Source organism: Jaculus jaculus, chromosome 6 (assembly GCF_020740685.1).
Source record: "Jaculus jaculus isolate mJacJac1 chromosome 6, mJacJac1.mat.Y.cur, whole genome shotgun sequence".
Taxonomy (NCBI): Eukaryota; Metazoa; Chordata; class Mammalia; order Rodentia; family Dipodidae; genus Jaculus; species Jaculus jaculus.
In genome coordinates, this window is record NC_059107.1 from 125,859,838 (window position 1) to 125,875,050 (window position 15,213).

General features: G+C 36.2%; 1 protein-coding gene across 2 annotated transcripts in view; it reads left to right on the forward strand.

Annotated features, from left to right (window-relative positions):
• Positions 1 to 15,213, forward strand: part of Mettl25 (methyltransferase like 25) — an 82,000-nt gene that overhangs the window by 31,853 nt on the left and 34,934 nt on the right. For both annotated transcript variants that reach the window (XM_004650151.2, XM_045153466.1), the window contains 3 exons: positions 1,842 to 1,936; positions 4,955 to 4,984; positions 9,493 to 9,566. In XM_004650151.2, coding sequence (XP_004650208.2) covers positions 1,842 to 1,936; positions 4,955 to 4,984; positions 9,493 to 9,566 — 199 coding nt within the window. The remainder of the gene's footprint in view (positions 1 to 1,841; positions 1,937 to 4,954; positions 4,985 to 9,492; positions 9,567 to 15,213) is intronic.

Here is a 15,213-nt window from a genome sequence, read left to right on the forward strand (position 1 = left end):
GATAGTGTAGAACAAAAGCAACAATGCCTAAAACAAGATAAATATATTTCTATATCACTCCAGAGGTAAGCAATTAGTGCAGATATGGGAGCTTCCCATTAAAAAAAAAAAAAAAAAAAAAAAAAGGACCCCAGATGCTTTTATTGTGTTGTTCCACTGTCTGCTCCTCTTGTTGTTGTTGACATGGTGAAAGTTTCCCTACCACCACGATCACATTTAGGAAGAAGAAAGAGTCAGGGAGGAGGGAATATAAGAGAAAGAGCATGTAAATTTTTAAATGGCACTTTTGCTCATATCCAACTGGCCAAAGCCTACCAAATCCTCTAGCTCTACTAGAATGTGGCTGCATGTGTGCTGAGAAAGTCAGTCTTAAATGTCAACAGTTAAAAGTTCTGGTACTGCCAGGAGCAAGGGGAGAATGGATTTAGGGATGAGAACTTACAACTTTTACCACTTGTACTTTTTTGACCAGGATTCATAAAATAGCCTCTCTGTTCTTTATTCCTAATAGTGATACCTGGCTGTAGTCATCCTTTCATTAAGCAATAAGCATCTCAGTAAAACTCTATCCCTGTTTCAAGCCATCTTGGAAATAAAAGTGGTCAAGTGACCCCAGAACCAGATAGGCTTCAAGGACTACATGAATCCTATTCAATCGCAAGTGAGGTAGTGGGCTCTGGAGTCAGATAGCCTAGGTTTGCATTTTAGTTCTGCTGTGTGTTAGATTTGTAAATCAAACCATTGTCTTCACCTGCCTGTACTGGTTCCTTACCTGAAACATGGTGGTAGGGTATTTAGTTCATAGAATTGATGTAGGGACTCAGGAAGTTAAGACATTTAAAGCCTCTGCAATAGTGCCTCAGTAATAATAAGTACTGACTATATCAGTATTAGAGCTGCATGTATAGACATGATTCTAAAGGTATGAAAAAGTCTTTTGATAGATTATATTATTATAAATTTTAATACCTGAAAGGCTAAAATTTAAACTTTTTATCTGTTAATCAAAAACCATGCATTCCTTCATAATGCAATGTTACTTAATGATTATACCTATATTTTGTTTTATTTTAAGGGGTTTCTCTGTTTTCAAGTTAGTAGTTTCCTTTAAACATAATAAGACTATGTGCATATAGTTATCTCAATTTTCATCCAATTGACAGTTTTATAACACTGATTTCTGTTCTGAGACTTTAACTTAAAATAAAAATTTATTTTGTAATTAATAGTTTTACATGAGGTCTTTTCTTTGAACCTCAGTAACTTATGTATGTAATACTGGCACTTAGCTGGAAGTAGGTATGTGAATTGTTGTTGTCCTTATTTGGGTCATTAAGTACAACTGAACCCAACAGAAGTATAGCTGAAAACATTCAGCTTCTTAAACAATGAAGAAATAAGAGCCTGGAACAGCTGTCCTTTTCTGAAAAGTGAGTCAGTGGCAAAAAAATAAATGCTTCAACATTGTTAGGAATGGATTCATACTGTCCAGGAATATAATACCGACTGTTGTGTTCAGTCACACACTTCTTTTTGCAAAGTCAGGTTGGCAGTAAATGTCTGGTATCTTCTGAGTTATCTTCTTAATTGTTCTGGACATAGGGACTGCCTGCTTTTTAAACTGCTGAATCTCAGAAATGGTTTGGAAAACTGTTGTGCAAATACCATTTTCATGACATTAATATGCTTTCATCTGATAAACTGGAAGCACCTGTCAAATATCACCACTTCCACTTTTAACTACTGTTTGACTTTCTTAATGACTAATTTGTTTTTCAGTAGATTGTTTATTAGAACTAAAAGAATTTGTTTAAATAATTCATGTTTTCCCCCAACTGTAGAATGTACTCAAGAAAAGTGGGGATTCCCAATGTGTCACTATTTAAAGGAAGAAAGATGGTGCTGTGGACGTAATGCAAGAATGTCAGCATGTTTGGTAAGGTTATTATTTTTTTTTCCTGGAGTAAGAGCTTTATGCTAATGTTGCATAATTTATTTTTGACTGATACCAATTTATTAAATACAGAATTGTAAAGAACATTAGCATTAAGTGTTTGCATATTATAATTAAGAAAAGTGATAAAGTATTCGATACTATCTATCCTATATGCAATATCATAGACAATGTTTCTGCATGATTACTATTGTTAAATGAAGTATACCAACTAGCAATTCTTAAACACAGTAGTATCTTTGTGTGCTTTTGTAGAAGTCACTTATAAGAACAATTTTTAATTGTTCTTATAATTTTTTATACAATGGGAAAAAAAATTAAGTTACCTGGGTTGTGAAGTAACTATCTAGTTAAAAATTTCATTGTGCTTGATTTGCCCTCTGTTCCTAGATCTAATACTTTAGCACCTGTTGTTCTTTGTTCTTGAGACCATGTTTGTATAGGAACAAATTAGTATTATGATTCTTTTGTCAACTGAAATTAAAATATAGTTTTAGGATTAATAAATCTAGAGATCTAAATTACAGCACAAAGACTATAGTTAATGCATGTGTATTATATATTGGAATATTTTGCAAGGAGAGAAAAAATGAATATGGGTATGCCGGGGTGTTTAGCCATTGCAAACAAACTCAGATACATATGTCACTTTATATATTTGGCTTTATGTGGGTACTGGGGAATCAACCCTGTGTTATCAGGCTTTGCAGACAAGCACATTAACTGCTGTGTCATCTCTCCATCCCCAATGAAATTTTCCAAGAGTAGATTTTATATATATATATTTTTTTTTTTTTACAATATATGGTAAAAAGGTAACTGTATAAGATGAGGCTTATATTAAATTGCTTACTTTTATTAATCTTTTACATATAGCAAAACATGTTGATTGATTTCAATTTATATAGTAAAAACTTTCAAATACTGTATAGTTCATTAAATAATTTGTTTAATGTCCAGCTATTAAAAAATGAATTATTTTAAGGTGTATCATTTCTACTACTGGTATACTAATTATTATGTGCTATGTCACTGGCAGAGCTTATAGGCCCTAGAAATGCCCTGGAAATCCACTCATGCACAAATAATAGCTCCCTTGTCTAGCGCTGCCTCCCATACATCTCTGCGCATTTTTCTTCTCCTTGTAGCTTATGTGTATGAGAAACTTGCTCACATTAGTAGGATGACAGCTCTTCTTAGAATAATGGTTCCTAGACCAATGAGACTTTCAAAACAATTTCTCTGAAGCATATTTTCATGCAGTTAATTCTCCCTCTCCCCCACATACAAATCTTCATGGTGTGAAGGTTCAATGAACAACTATTTTACTTATGTTCAGTTACTAACTAGCTATACAACTCAAAGCAAGTACTGATCTTGTGAATGATCTTATACATATGTAAACATTCACTGACATAAACAATCTGTATATTATCTTTTAATTTGAAAAGTATATGATTCAGCTATGTCTAAAATAAGAACCTAGAAAGCTGATAAGATATAGCTACTTAGAATTTGTGTGGCAAACGTAAGCAGATCAATTATACTTTAACTACTTTTCTTTAAATTTGGAAGTATTTCTAATTCAAATTTAAAATTTCAATTAAATGTTTAATATCTAATTTAGTTATAAAAGTTAATAAGTGCACAAATGTGTGACTAAGAAATGAAAAGTTTCTAGGGCTGGAGAGATGTCTCAGTCATTAAGACCACTTGCTTAAAAAGCCTGATAGCTTAGGTTCAATTCTTCAGCACCCATGTAAAGCCAGATACAAAAAGTGGCGCATGTGTTTATAGTTTTTAGGCTCCCCCACCTCTTTCTCTCTATCTGCCTCTTTCTCTCTGTCTCTATCTCTCAAATTAATGAAGAAATGTTTTTTTTTTTTAAGAGAGAGAGAAAGAAAACAGGCATGCCAGGGCCTCTAGCCACTGAAAATATACTCCAGACGCATTTGCCTCTTTGTGCATCTGGCTTACATGGGTACTGGGGAATAGAACCTGGGTCCTTACTCTTCACAGACAAATGCTTTAACTGTTAAACCTTCTTTCCAGCCCCAATAAAAATATTTTTTTAAAAAATAAATGAAAAGTTTCAAAAAGCACCATAGCATATTTAAGTTATGGCATATTTCTCATCTACAGGACTATAAACATTTATTAGAAATGCTAGGAAATATTTTGTATAAATGTATTGTAGCTTAACTATAAATATAAATATTAAACAGTACACATAAATTGTTAAAATATATGGTATAACATGTTAGTTATGTTTGTGCCACAATGACCACATACCTAACAAAAACAACATAAGGGAGAAAAGTTTACTTTGGCTTTAGAGGGTCTCAGTCCATCATGGTGAGGAAGGCATTGTGGACTAGTTCAGTTCATGGCAGTAAGTGCATGTCGAAGAGGCTGTTTTACATCATGACAGACCCGGAAGCAAAGATCATGGTAGTAACCATGGGCTACATCTAACTTAAGTTATAATTTACTTTTTGTTTGATATTTTGCTAAAGAATGAAATTAGGGTGGAGGGGTCATTTGGTGACCTGCCCAGTGTGTTCAAGTACCCCAAGTTCAATTCCTAGCACTAGAAAAAAAGAAAGTTAAAGTTGCATGTCCATCATAAATTATAAGAAATACTCCAAAGTGAAGTTTATTTTGGTTTGTATATGTGCACACAGCTTTGGAATTGATCTTTTGGGGACACTGTATGAGTCAAACGTGGCCCTTCACTTCTTTCCTGCTTGAGTGTGAGTGTGGTTGTGTAGATAGCACGTATTCATCATACATTATCTCTAATTTATACAAGCATGCTAGTTAACATTCTTTAATAATATCAGCACTTTTAACTGTATAAACTTATATGTTACCACTTAATCAATCTTTTTAACTGTCACTTTTACAAACCCCATATGCAGTGTGCTTATACATTTTTTGAGATAAGACTAAGTATTTTAGCCTTGTTGTTTTTTTTTTCTTTCTTTTTTCTCTTTAAAGGCATTGGAGCGGGTTGCAGTTGGCCAAGGGGTAAGTGAGAGTGTTTACTTTAATCCAGTTAATAAAAATGATAGTTTTCTCTCAAGCCCTCTTCAGACTTGACCTGTAGCTGAACTTGAAACCTGATGGATTTTAATAAATATCACCTTGACTTGTCACCACTGCATATTCAAATATATACATATGTTTACTTTAAATGTGAAGTGAACTTTCAGAACAGTAAATTGAGCTTTGTGGAGAGTTTCCACCTATGCTCTTACACTAACCTCTCATTTCTTTATATTGCATTAAACAGCCTATAAATATTTCTAACAAATGTTCTTGCTGACTACTGGGCTTTTCTGGGCCTAGTTCTAGTAAAGATAAATCAGCCATAGCATTCAATATATTATTTAATTATAATCTAAAACATTTCAGTTGATTTTTTTTTTTACTTGATTAGTCATTAGTTTAAACACTAAATGGGCTTTAAAGTATAAACCTCTAGAAAACCCATATGATATATCCTCTTCCCCTTGATTTTCATGACACATATGAGGATTTTTTTAGGAGATCTTTTTGAAGCTTTCCACAAAATAACTCTTGTTGAGCCTGAATTTTAGAAATTCTTTGTGTCTTTTCAAGAAACAATAATGTCAGTTTGAGTTTGAAAAACTACTTTAAGAATAATATAAATTGGGCTGGAGAGATGGCTTAGCAGTTAAGGTGCTTGCCTGCAAAGCCAAAAGACCTTGGTTCAATTCCCCAGAACCCACATAAGCCAGATGCACAGGGGGCACATGCATCTGGAGTTCATTTACAGGGCTAGAGGCCCTGGCATGCCCATCTTCTCTCTCTCTCTCTCTACCTATCTATTTCTGTATCTATCTATCTCTCTCTCAAATAAATAAAAAATAAATAAAATAGTTAAAAAGAATAATGCAAATAGCAATAACAAGTGTCATGTATTGGGTGTTTACTCTGGGACAGGAACATGGTAAGTATTTTGTTGTTTCTGTTCTTATTTTCAACTTAATTGTTTTGAAGGAAGTTAAGTATTGTGGGTGTTAGCTTCAAACTATTTTTGTACCAGGCCTTCACCATTTACTAGCTTAATGATCCTGGATACATGCTGTAATTTCTTTGTAGTGTAATTCCTAAATTGAAGATAGGGCTTTCTTGGGAATGAGAGGTGGAGGAGTTTTGTAACATAGCTAGGATAGTGAAATGGCTGAGATATGTATAATGCTTCAAACAATGTCTTACCCATTATAAGTGCTCAGTTAATATCAACTGTAATTGTCTTCATAGAAAATTAGTAGTTATAATCATGGAAACAATATTTCAGTCTAATATATAGCTTACCAAGATACTGTTTAAAGTTCTTCTCACTGAATAAGATAATAAGTGCATAGTACTGTGTTATTCATTATTATCCCACAATATACATGAGGCAACTCTAAGATATCAAGTGCTGAGTTTTGAACCAACTTCAAATTCTTAACTGCAATTCAAGTTTTTAAGTACTTACTGCCTCCCTGGGAGATTGGGAAGAGAAAAAGTTGTAGGGTATTAATGCCCACTTATGTGATTTTTAAATTTTTTTTTCAAATATTTTTTAAAATATTTTATCTATTTATTTGAGAGCGACAGAGACAGAGAGAAAGCTAGATAGAGGGAGAGAGAGAGAGAATGGGCGCGCCAGGGCTTCCAGCCTCTGCAAACGAACTCCAGATGCGTGCGCCCCCTTGTGCATCTGGCTAACGTGGGACCTGGGGAACCGAGCCTCGAACCGGGGTCCTTAGGCTTCACAGGCAAGCGCTTAACCGCTAAGCCATCTCTCCAGCCCGATTTTTAAATTTTTTTTAAGAGAGAGAGAGACATGAAATGCGGGCGTATACCAGGGCCTTCATCTGTGGCAAACAAACTCCAGATGTGCATGCCACTTTATGTATCTGTCTTGCGTGGGGTCCTAGGGAATAGAACCTGGGTCCTTTGGCTTCACAGGCAAGTGCCTTAACTGCTAAGCCATCTCTCTAGCCCTCTTCCCGTTTTCAAATGCATTTAAAGTTAAGTAGACCCATCAGTGTGATGGAAAGAAAGTGAAGTGTAGCTGTAACCAGCTTCTTCCTGGAATAGTCAGGAATAAGCTGCTTCAGCTCCCCACATCTATGTTTTACCAGTATGGATAGTTCTCGTTATTCCAAGAACAAACAGCACTTGAAAGCACTTTCTAACTCTCTTCCCTTTCTCTCAAGAAATAGCTATAAAACTTGTATTAGAGTGACTTGGGAATGGTACATTATTCTCTCCTGCTTGTATATCTCTATGCATTGTCTTATTTAAAACATTTCATAATCTTGCTGTTGCTTTGTCACTCTCCTGTCAGTGTTTAATAATAAATACATTTATAAATTATCTTGCTATCATTTTATGTAGTTTTCTCAAAGCATAGGGAAGTTTAACTACATCAGTTTTTCATATAAAGCTAAAATTTCCATCAAATATAGTTAAATCAATAAAAAGTTGGAAAGGGGGAGCAGCAGGAGTGGAAGGGCAATGAGTATGAATGTGATAAAAAATACATTGTACACATGTATAAAATATTTTAATGAAACTCCTTAAATATGTTATAACATATTCCTGCTGTTAATACATATTTTAAAAATAGTTAAGATGTTTTAAATTAATCTGTAGTTCTAACAGTTCTAACATACTGTTTTGCTTTATGTAATAGTAGATTTACCAAATTCTTGGAATTTCAGTACAGTATTACAAGGTTAGGTATCGATATATAAAATGGGAGTTCAGCATTTATTGTAATAGAAGTTAGGAGATTTTCAAGGAAGTTAGAGAAGATGGTAAAGTAGGAAATTTTGGTACTGAAAAAAAATTACTCAAATGAGAAAAATGTTCAATGGAAAGAAATTCTAAATAGTCTGCATTTTCAGGGAAGGAAAGTTTTGAAAATAGTGGGTTTTTGTCTTAGTTGAAGGATTTTGCATTTGGAAAGAGATTTTGTCCAATAATTTGAAGCTTATTAATTTTTACATTCAAGTACCTGTATAAGTTTTCCTTGAATGAGTTATTTTAGAATCTGATTTAGGGACTGGTGTTTCCTATTAGATCACCTTCCCCACTATCCCCATCTTGCAGAAAAAGTGTGTGTTCTTTCCAAGTGCTATATCAAGATGTCATCCATCATATCTTACAAGGTTAGTACAATCAGATGGAAATCCAGGAAGGCACATTGAACTCCCAACTCCTACCTTCTTGTTCTGTGTAAACTCAGCACCACATGCGAACTTGGTGGTTGTAGAGAGTAGGTTTTCTGCCTGAACATACAGACATACTGTCATTTTGTGATAACTCCTACTTAATTTAAACATTTTTATTCTAGTTGAAAATAGGAAAAAATAACAGCTTTGGATACCAAAGGAAAACATACATTACAACAACAACAAAAAAAAAACTAATGCAGTAGATAAATGCATCCCAGTGACTTCTGTATAAGGATGTAACCAGTCATTGGGAAGTTAGCTTTGTTGTCTCAAAGGCACTCATTACTCTTGACTTCCCTTAATCTTTGCTCAGCATTTTCTTTTCTTTTTCCAGTGGTAATTCTGCCTGAAAGCTGGCCAGCTTCTGTCCTTTAGTTCATATTTGCTGGTCCTGTACTCAACAATGTTGAGCTCTTATGGAAGTGTACATGTAGTTGTGGTGGCTTGCAGTTCATTAGTTCAGGAGCACCATTTCTGTTGCTGCCTGAAGTGCTAGAAATCTGCATATGAGTGAGAATGTGCAATTTGGGACTTGCTGAGTTTGGATCACTTCACTTAATATAATTATTTCCAGATCCATCAATTTTCTTGCAAATTTTATATATTTTTATAGCTTTAGCTTCTTTGCACTATTGTGTTTCATTGGGGTCCTTCTCTTTAGCCATTCCTTCTTCCTGTCAAAAGCCTTTGCACTTTTCTGGGATGCCTGTACCTCTCCTTCCCCCAGAAGAGCTGTCTTCAATGTCTTGTGTTCTTTCAACTATACAGTTTAGCTCTGTGCTGCTGCAATGTTTCAGGCCTCAGACATGATTTTAGTATTGCTTTCTTTAGTTACCTAGCCTGTTAGGGTGTACATGCTGCAGATTATCTGTAGTCTACTTCCCTCTGGACAAAGCCACCATATCTTCTCTTAAACATATCCTTCGTAACTCCAGGAGACTTCAGAGATCACTTGGCTGGGTTTTTTTTTTTTGTTTGTTTCTACATTTTTACCGGATAAGTATTAGCTCAGGTTTTCATTGATTAAGACTTTTCTTCCTCATTCACTACTATTTCTTTTATGGCTTCTTCTGTTTTCTTTCAGAATTACTTTCACAGTGAAAATTAGTCTCACGGTAATACTTTAACTTAGTGTGAAAAAAAACTTGAAATATTCATCTGTATTTAACAGCAAAGTCAGGTTTGTAACATTCACTGAATCCCAAGTCTCTAGCATGAATCTGATTGTTTGGCTTTAGTAATTTATTAGGCTTACAAATATATCTGCATTTTTTTCAGCTGCCTACCGAATCACTTTTCTATCGTGCTGTTCTTCAGGATATTATTAAAGATTATTATGGCATCACCAGATGGTATGAGAATTTTATTGAATAATTATTATGGAGTGGGGATATAGCTCAGAGATAAGAGTATTTTCTTAGTATGTGTAAGATATACAATTTCATCCTCAGCAATTGAAAATAATACATAAAATAAATAAATAAAATAACTATAATGTATTGTGAGGGAAGCGATGTTTTAGTGTTTCAGTGAATTTATTAAGGGTGACTTAATCATTTTTTAGAAAGACTTTATATTTGAGCTATTATAACAAATATACAACAACTATAGCTTAGGTTAGCAAATTTGGGTCTCTACTAAGTCCTTCTTTGCATGAAATATTACCATAATGCTAAGGTAACATATGTAAAATGTTTCTTAAAGGTTTTGAGGTATTAACAGGTAAGTTAATAGGGATTAGTAACTCAGTAAGGTTTATTGTGGGACTATTTCACAATCATGTAGCATAAGTTGTTGCTTAGAACAGATACCCATCATTAACAACCATTATAGACATTCAGGTCTGCTGGTAGGATAATAACCCCATATCTGTTTGTTGTTATTGTTTCTGTCCCTTCTCCAACATAATTCATTATTTATACAGAGTAAAGGAACAGGAGTTGTTCCCATTTCCCTATAATCTGTTTAACAAATTCTGTAGATGCAAGCATACCCTTGCAATTTTTGGCAAATTTTACAAATGCCCTGTTATTGATTCTGATTTGAGAATTTTGATAGCTATTTGGTATGTTTTCAATTAAAGTAGGGTGGTTTTTTTCAGATTTCAAAAACAAATCTACGTGTATTAACAGAAAAAGAAGGGGCTTTTATTTTAAATATCTTTTGATAAGGAAAAATATCTTTCATTGATAGAAATTACTATATGTAAATATCTACATAGACTGTTAGTTGCAACTATTATTTCTATATAGATAATTACTAATCTTTATCTATTTCCTATATATTTACAAGTCTAAAATGTATAAAAAATAAAAAATAATGGATCATATTCTTCTGAAAACCAGATCCTCCTTCTGAGCTCACCCTAAAATACTCAGCTTGTTGAAAAAAATACTTAGAAAATTATGCAAGTTGAGGTCCACTTAGAAATTGACTACTTGTACCAAGCATGGTGGCTCATGCCTTTTGAACTCTGGAGGCAGAGGTAGGAGGATCACTGTGAGTTTGAGACTAACCTGGGACTACATAGGGAATTCCAGGTCAAGCTGGGCTAGAATGAGACCCTGCCTCGGAAAACAAAAGAAAAAAATTGATTACTTGTCTTTTAAGACATCAAATCTGTTCATAAACTTGTTGTTCCCGTAATGGCCTCTTAAATTTGTTTCCATTCCTTCCCTAATCTTCTCACTTAAAAATTGAGCCATTTCCAGCCTTCCATATTCCTGTCTTCACTGCTGTCCAGAAGAAACTGGGTATTTCTCTTTTTTTAATTAGATATGGACATATTTTGTATATAAACATCACAAGTTGGTACCATCCTTTTCTTTCTCCCTGCCCCTTTTCTGAAGAGGCCTTCCTCGTTGGGGATGCAAGTCAACCCTGTGGGGATGGTGAATCATGCTTTATGGGGGCAGCAGTCAGTCAGTTATTGGGGAGAGGCAATGTCTCTGTGCAAAATGTCCCAACTTGTGGCTCTAACAATCTTTCTGCCCCCTCTTCCACAAAATTTCCTGAGCTATGCTAGGAGCATTTTAAGTCTACTTCAGTGATGGGCACGTAGGAGCATCTGGATATATAGTTTGGTAGGTGTTGAGCATCCTCAGTATCTTTTTCCATCACCCTTGTGCTTATATTAGCTTAACTAAGAGAGCAGTATTGTTGCTCATTTCCCCAATTCCTCTGTGGTTTCAACTGGGGCTGGGGTGGAGTGCGCTGTGTTGGTGATGGCCTCAAGTCCAGTTCCCATCTGAAAAAGAGAAGCAGATTCTCCAATATATAGTGAAGCCAGTGCCAGTTAATTGGGATAACCGTTATTAATTTAGAGAGCATTAGAAAGGTTTAGACACTTTTATTGTCTAAGGTTAGTGAGAGTTTGACAGTGGAAAGCAGAATCATTATCTGGATATGATTCTGACTTGTTTCCCAGTTCCAGATATGGTTTCCATTCCACTGAGTAGATCTATTAGCCAATCCAAGAGCAGTTGGTTACCCCCCATGGCTGTATGGCAACTACACTTGTGTGAGCATCACATCAAGTTGTTTGATTCTCAGTCACTTAGACTGTGAGTGGTTTGGACAGATGTTGGCCACTTTCCCCTGGTAGCTCATGTAGCGCCTTCCAGCACTAGATGTGCTAATTATCTGGGGACTGGCTCTCCTCCGGATTCCAACCAGGTCTGATATTTCTTATCAGGCTTCTTTCACTCCAGGGCCTCATTGGTCTTTTGGCCACGTGTCACTGTGTAGATTGTTTTTCCTTTGAACTCTTCCCCGTTATTTACTTTTTTGTTAATTTAATTATTATTTAATTGACAACTTCCATACTTGTAGACAATATCCCATGATAATTACCTCCCTCCCCCCACTTTCCCCCTTTGAAACTCTACTCTCCATCTTATTCCCTCCCCCGCTCAATCAGTCTCGCTTTTATTTTGATGTCATGATCTTTTCCTCCTTCTATTATGATGGTTTTATGTAGGTAGTGTCAGACACTTGGAGGTCATGGATCTCCAGGCCATTTTGTGTCTAGAAGAGTATGTTGTAAGGAGTCCAACCCTTCCTTTGGCTCTTATGTTCTTTCTGCCACCTCTTCCACAATGGACCCTGAGCCTTGGAAAGTGTGATAGAGATATTGCAGTGCTGAGCATTCCTCTGTCGCTTCTTCCCAGCACTATAATAGCTTCTGAGTCATTTCAAGGTCACTGCCATCTGAAAAGAGAAGGTTCTCTAACCAAAAGTGAGAGTAACATTATATGGGTATGAACATTTCGTTATTTTCTTTTGTTCCACATTCTTCTAAGTTTCTGTTTCCAAGTCTAAACATTCATCCTAAATGCCCCGACGCATTTGTTGGTGTTTGACTAGGCAGGCAGCTTTTTCCCAGTCTATACAGAGAGCAGGAGTGAGCAGAGCTGTCAAGAAAATAGCAGTTCTAGTGAGAAGAAGTTTAGAATTCATAGTCTGTTTAAGATGAGAACTGGCCAGTAGACCAGTTCTACTACTCATTCTCTGAGTTAGTTCCCTGAAGGTTCTCACTTGTGAAGTAAAGATGGATAGAAATACAACAGTCATAAGAAAGAATAAGCCGGGCGTGGTGGCGCATGCCTTTAATCACAGCACTCGGGAGGCAGAGGTAGGAGGATCACCGTGAGTTCAAGGCCACCCTGAGACTCCATAATGAATTCCAGGTCAGCCTGAGCTAGAGTGAGACCCTACCTCAAATATAAAATAAAATAAAGCTCCACTTCAAATCATATCTAGCTGCTAGAGCTAAAAGTTCTTCAGGTTGTTGAATCTGGTAGCTGATTGTACTAAACACATCTATTTTGGACAAAGATAGCAGAGATCATCTCACAAGGTGTTGTGTATAGTACTGGCAAACAATACAAACTAAGCAGCTCTGAGATGCCCCAAATCCAAGGTAAACTACAGAAAGAAGCCATAGGAGACCCAGAGAAAAAGCTGAAATAGATATACTGTACTCTTCCAGTCTGCAAAAGTGAAATACTTGTTTGTTTTCCTTTCTCCTGCTCAGTACAACAAAAACCCTTGAACATTGCATGTTAAGACAAACATAAGAATAATCCAGAAGGTACAAAAACAATACCACATGGCTCAGCAGGTTTTCTTTTGCTTCTGTAGTCCATAATTATTCCTGAAAATGGTAGCAATGGGCATGGATCCTCCCCCTCCCCCCCCAAAAAAAATAAGGAAGTATTGTTTCTAGGCAAAATTCCATGACTATGTAAAGGGGTGCCTAGGAAAACTTTCAGACAAACCCACCAAACTATAGTAAAACCTACAGAAATTCCAAGGGCCCCACAAAAGCCATGTGGAACACCTACACTTAAACACTTGCCAGCCCTGACAGCCCCATGAGGAATTGTATCAGTTGTAGATGAATGGAAAAGTGCTGCATCTTTCCTCTAGGCAATAACAAGTGTCTATCCATGTCACCAATGTCACAGTATTTTAGTAATCTTAATGAGAACCTGCATTTCCTCCTTGTCCACTGCTCAGCCTTTTTTTAATTTTCTCCCCACCAGGCGGTCATGAGGGAGGGAGGAAGGGGAAGGAAAATGGAAGAGAAGTGGAAGCCCCTAAGGAAATAATTGTTGATTTCATAGGTCAGAAGGCAATATCTCAAGTGAGGCATCAATGAACAGAAAGATGGAGAATGCAGAAGAAAGGCTAAGAGCTGTGTAGAAAATAGGATTATATTTAATATGCATATTTACTGCTGAGAGGAGAAGAGATAATGGGGCAATAGAAATACTGAATATAGAATTTTCTGTTTTTGAGTATAAAAGTCACCAGAATCAGGAGCTGTACAAAACTCAAAGCAATTTATTTTTTAAAAATGCTTCTAGGTAAATAAATATAAGGATACTTAAAGAGGTCTGGAGCCGGGCGTGGTGGCGCACGCCTTTAATCCCAGCACTAGGGAGGCAGAGGTAGGAGAATCGCCGTGAGTTCAAGGCCAGCCTGAGACTACAGAGTTAATTCCAGGTCAGCCTGGACTAGAGTGAGACCCTACTTCAAAAAACCAAAAAAAAAAAAAAAGAGGTCTGGGAGATGGCTCATTGGGTAAAGTGTTTGCCATGCAATTGTGAGAGCCTGAGTTTTGAGTCCCAGAACCTGTGTAAAGCCAGAAACAGTAGCACACATCTGTAATCCCAGCACACCTATAAGCTGATGGCAGGTGATGACAGGAGAATCCCTAGAAACGCACAGGCCAGCCAGCCTGGCTTCCATGAGACTCTGCCTCAAATAAGGTGGAAGGCAACAGCTGACACTAGAGGTGGTTCTGTGACTTCTGTGCATGCACCATAGCACATGTGCCTTCATGCACACACACATACAAAGACTTTTTAAAAAGCATGTTGAAAATAAGCCTAAAGAGAACATTTTTTTAAATTATTTATTTATTTATTTGAGAGCGACAGACACAGAGAGAAAGACAGGTAGAGGGAGAGAGAGAGAGAGAGAGAATGGGCGCGCCAGGGCTTCCAGCCTCTGCAAACGAACTCCAGATGCGTGCTCCCCCTTGTGCATCTGGCTAACGTGGGACCTGGGGAACCGAGCCTCGAACCGGGGTCCTTAGGCTTCACAGGCAAGCACTTAACCGCTAAGCCATCTCTCCAGCCCGAGAACATTTTTTATAGCAGTCAGTGTTGAGGGACAAGGAACAGAAGGAGTCAAGATATCTGTAAATACCTATAATTAGAATAAACCGTGAAATCCAGAAGCCATTCTTTCAAATAGAAAGTTTAAGAGATAAATTTATAAATATGGAGGTTATACCTAGTAGCAATATACTATAGTCTTGAAATGCAAATAGATTTTAAATGTTCTCACCACAAAAATAGGTGAGGTAGTCTGTCTGTTAACTTGTTCAAATTTAGCCATTCCAGTTTTCATATTTCCAAACAACATTTTGTGTGTGACTAATAGGTACTATTTTTGTCAATTTAAGAAAAAAAAAAAAAACCTTTAAGC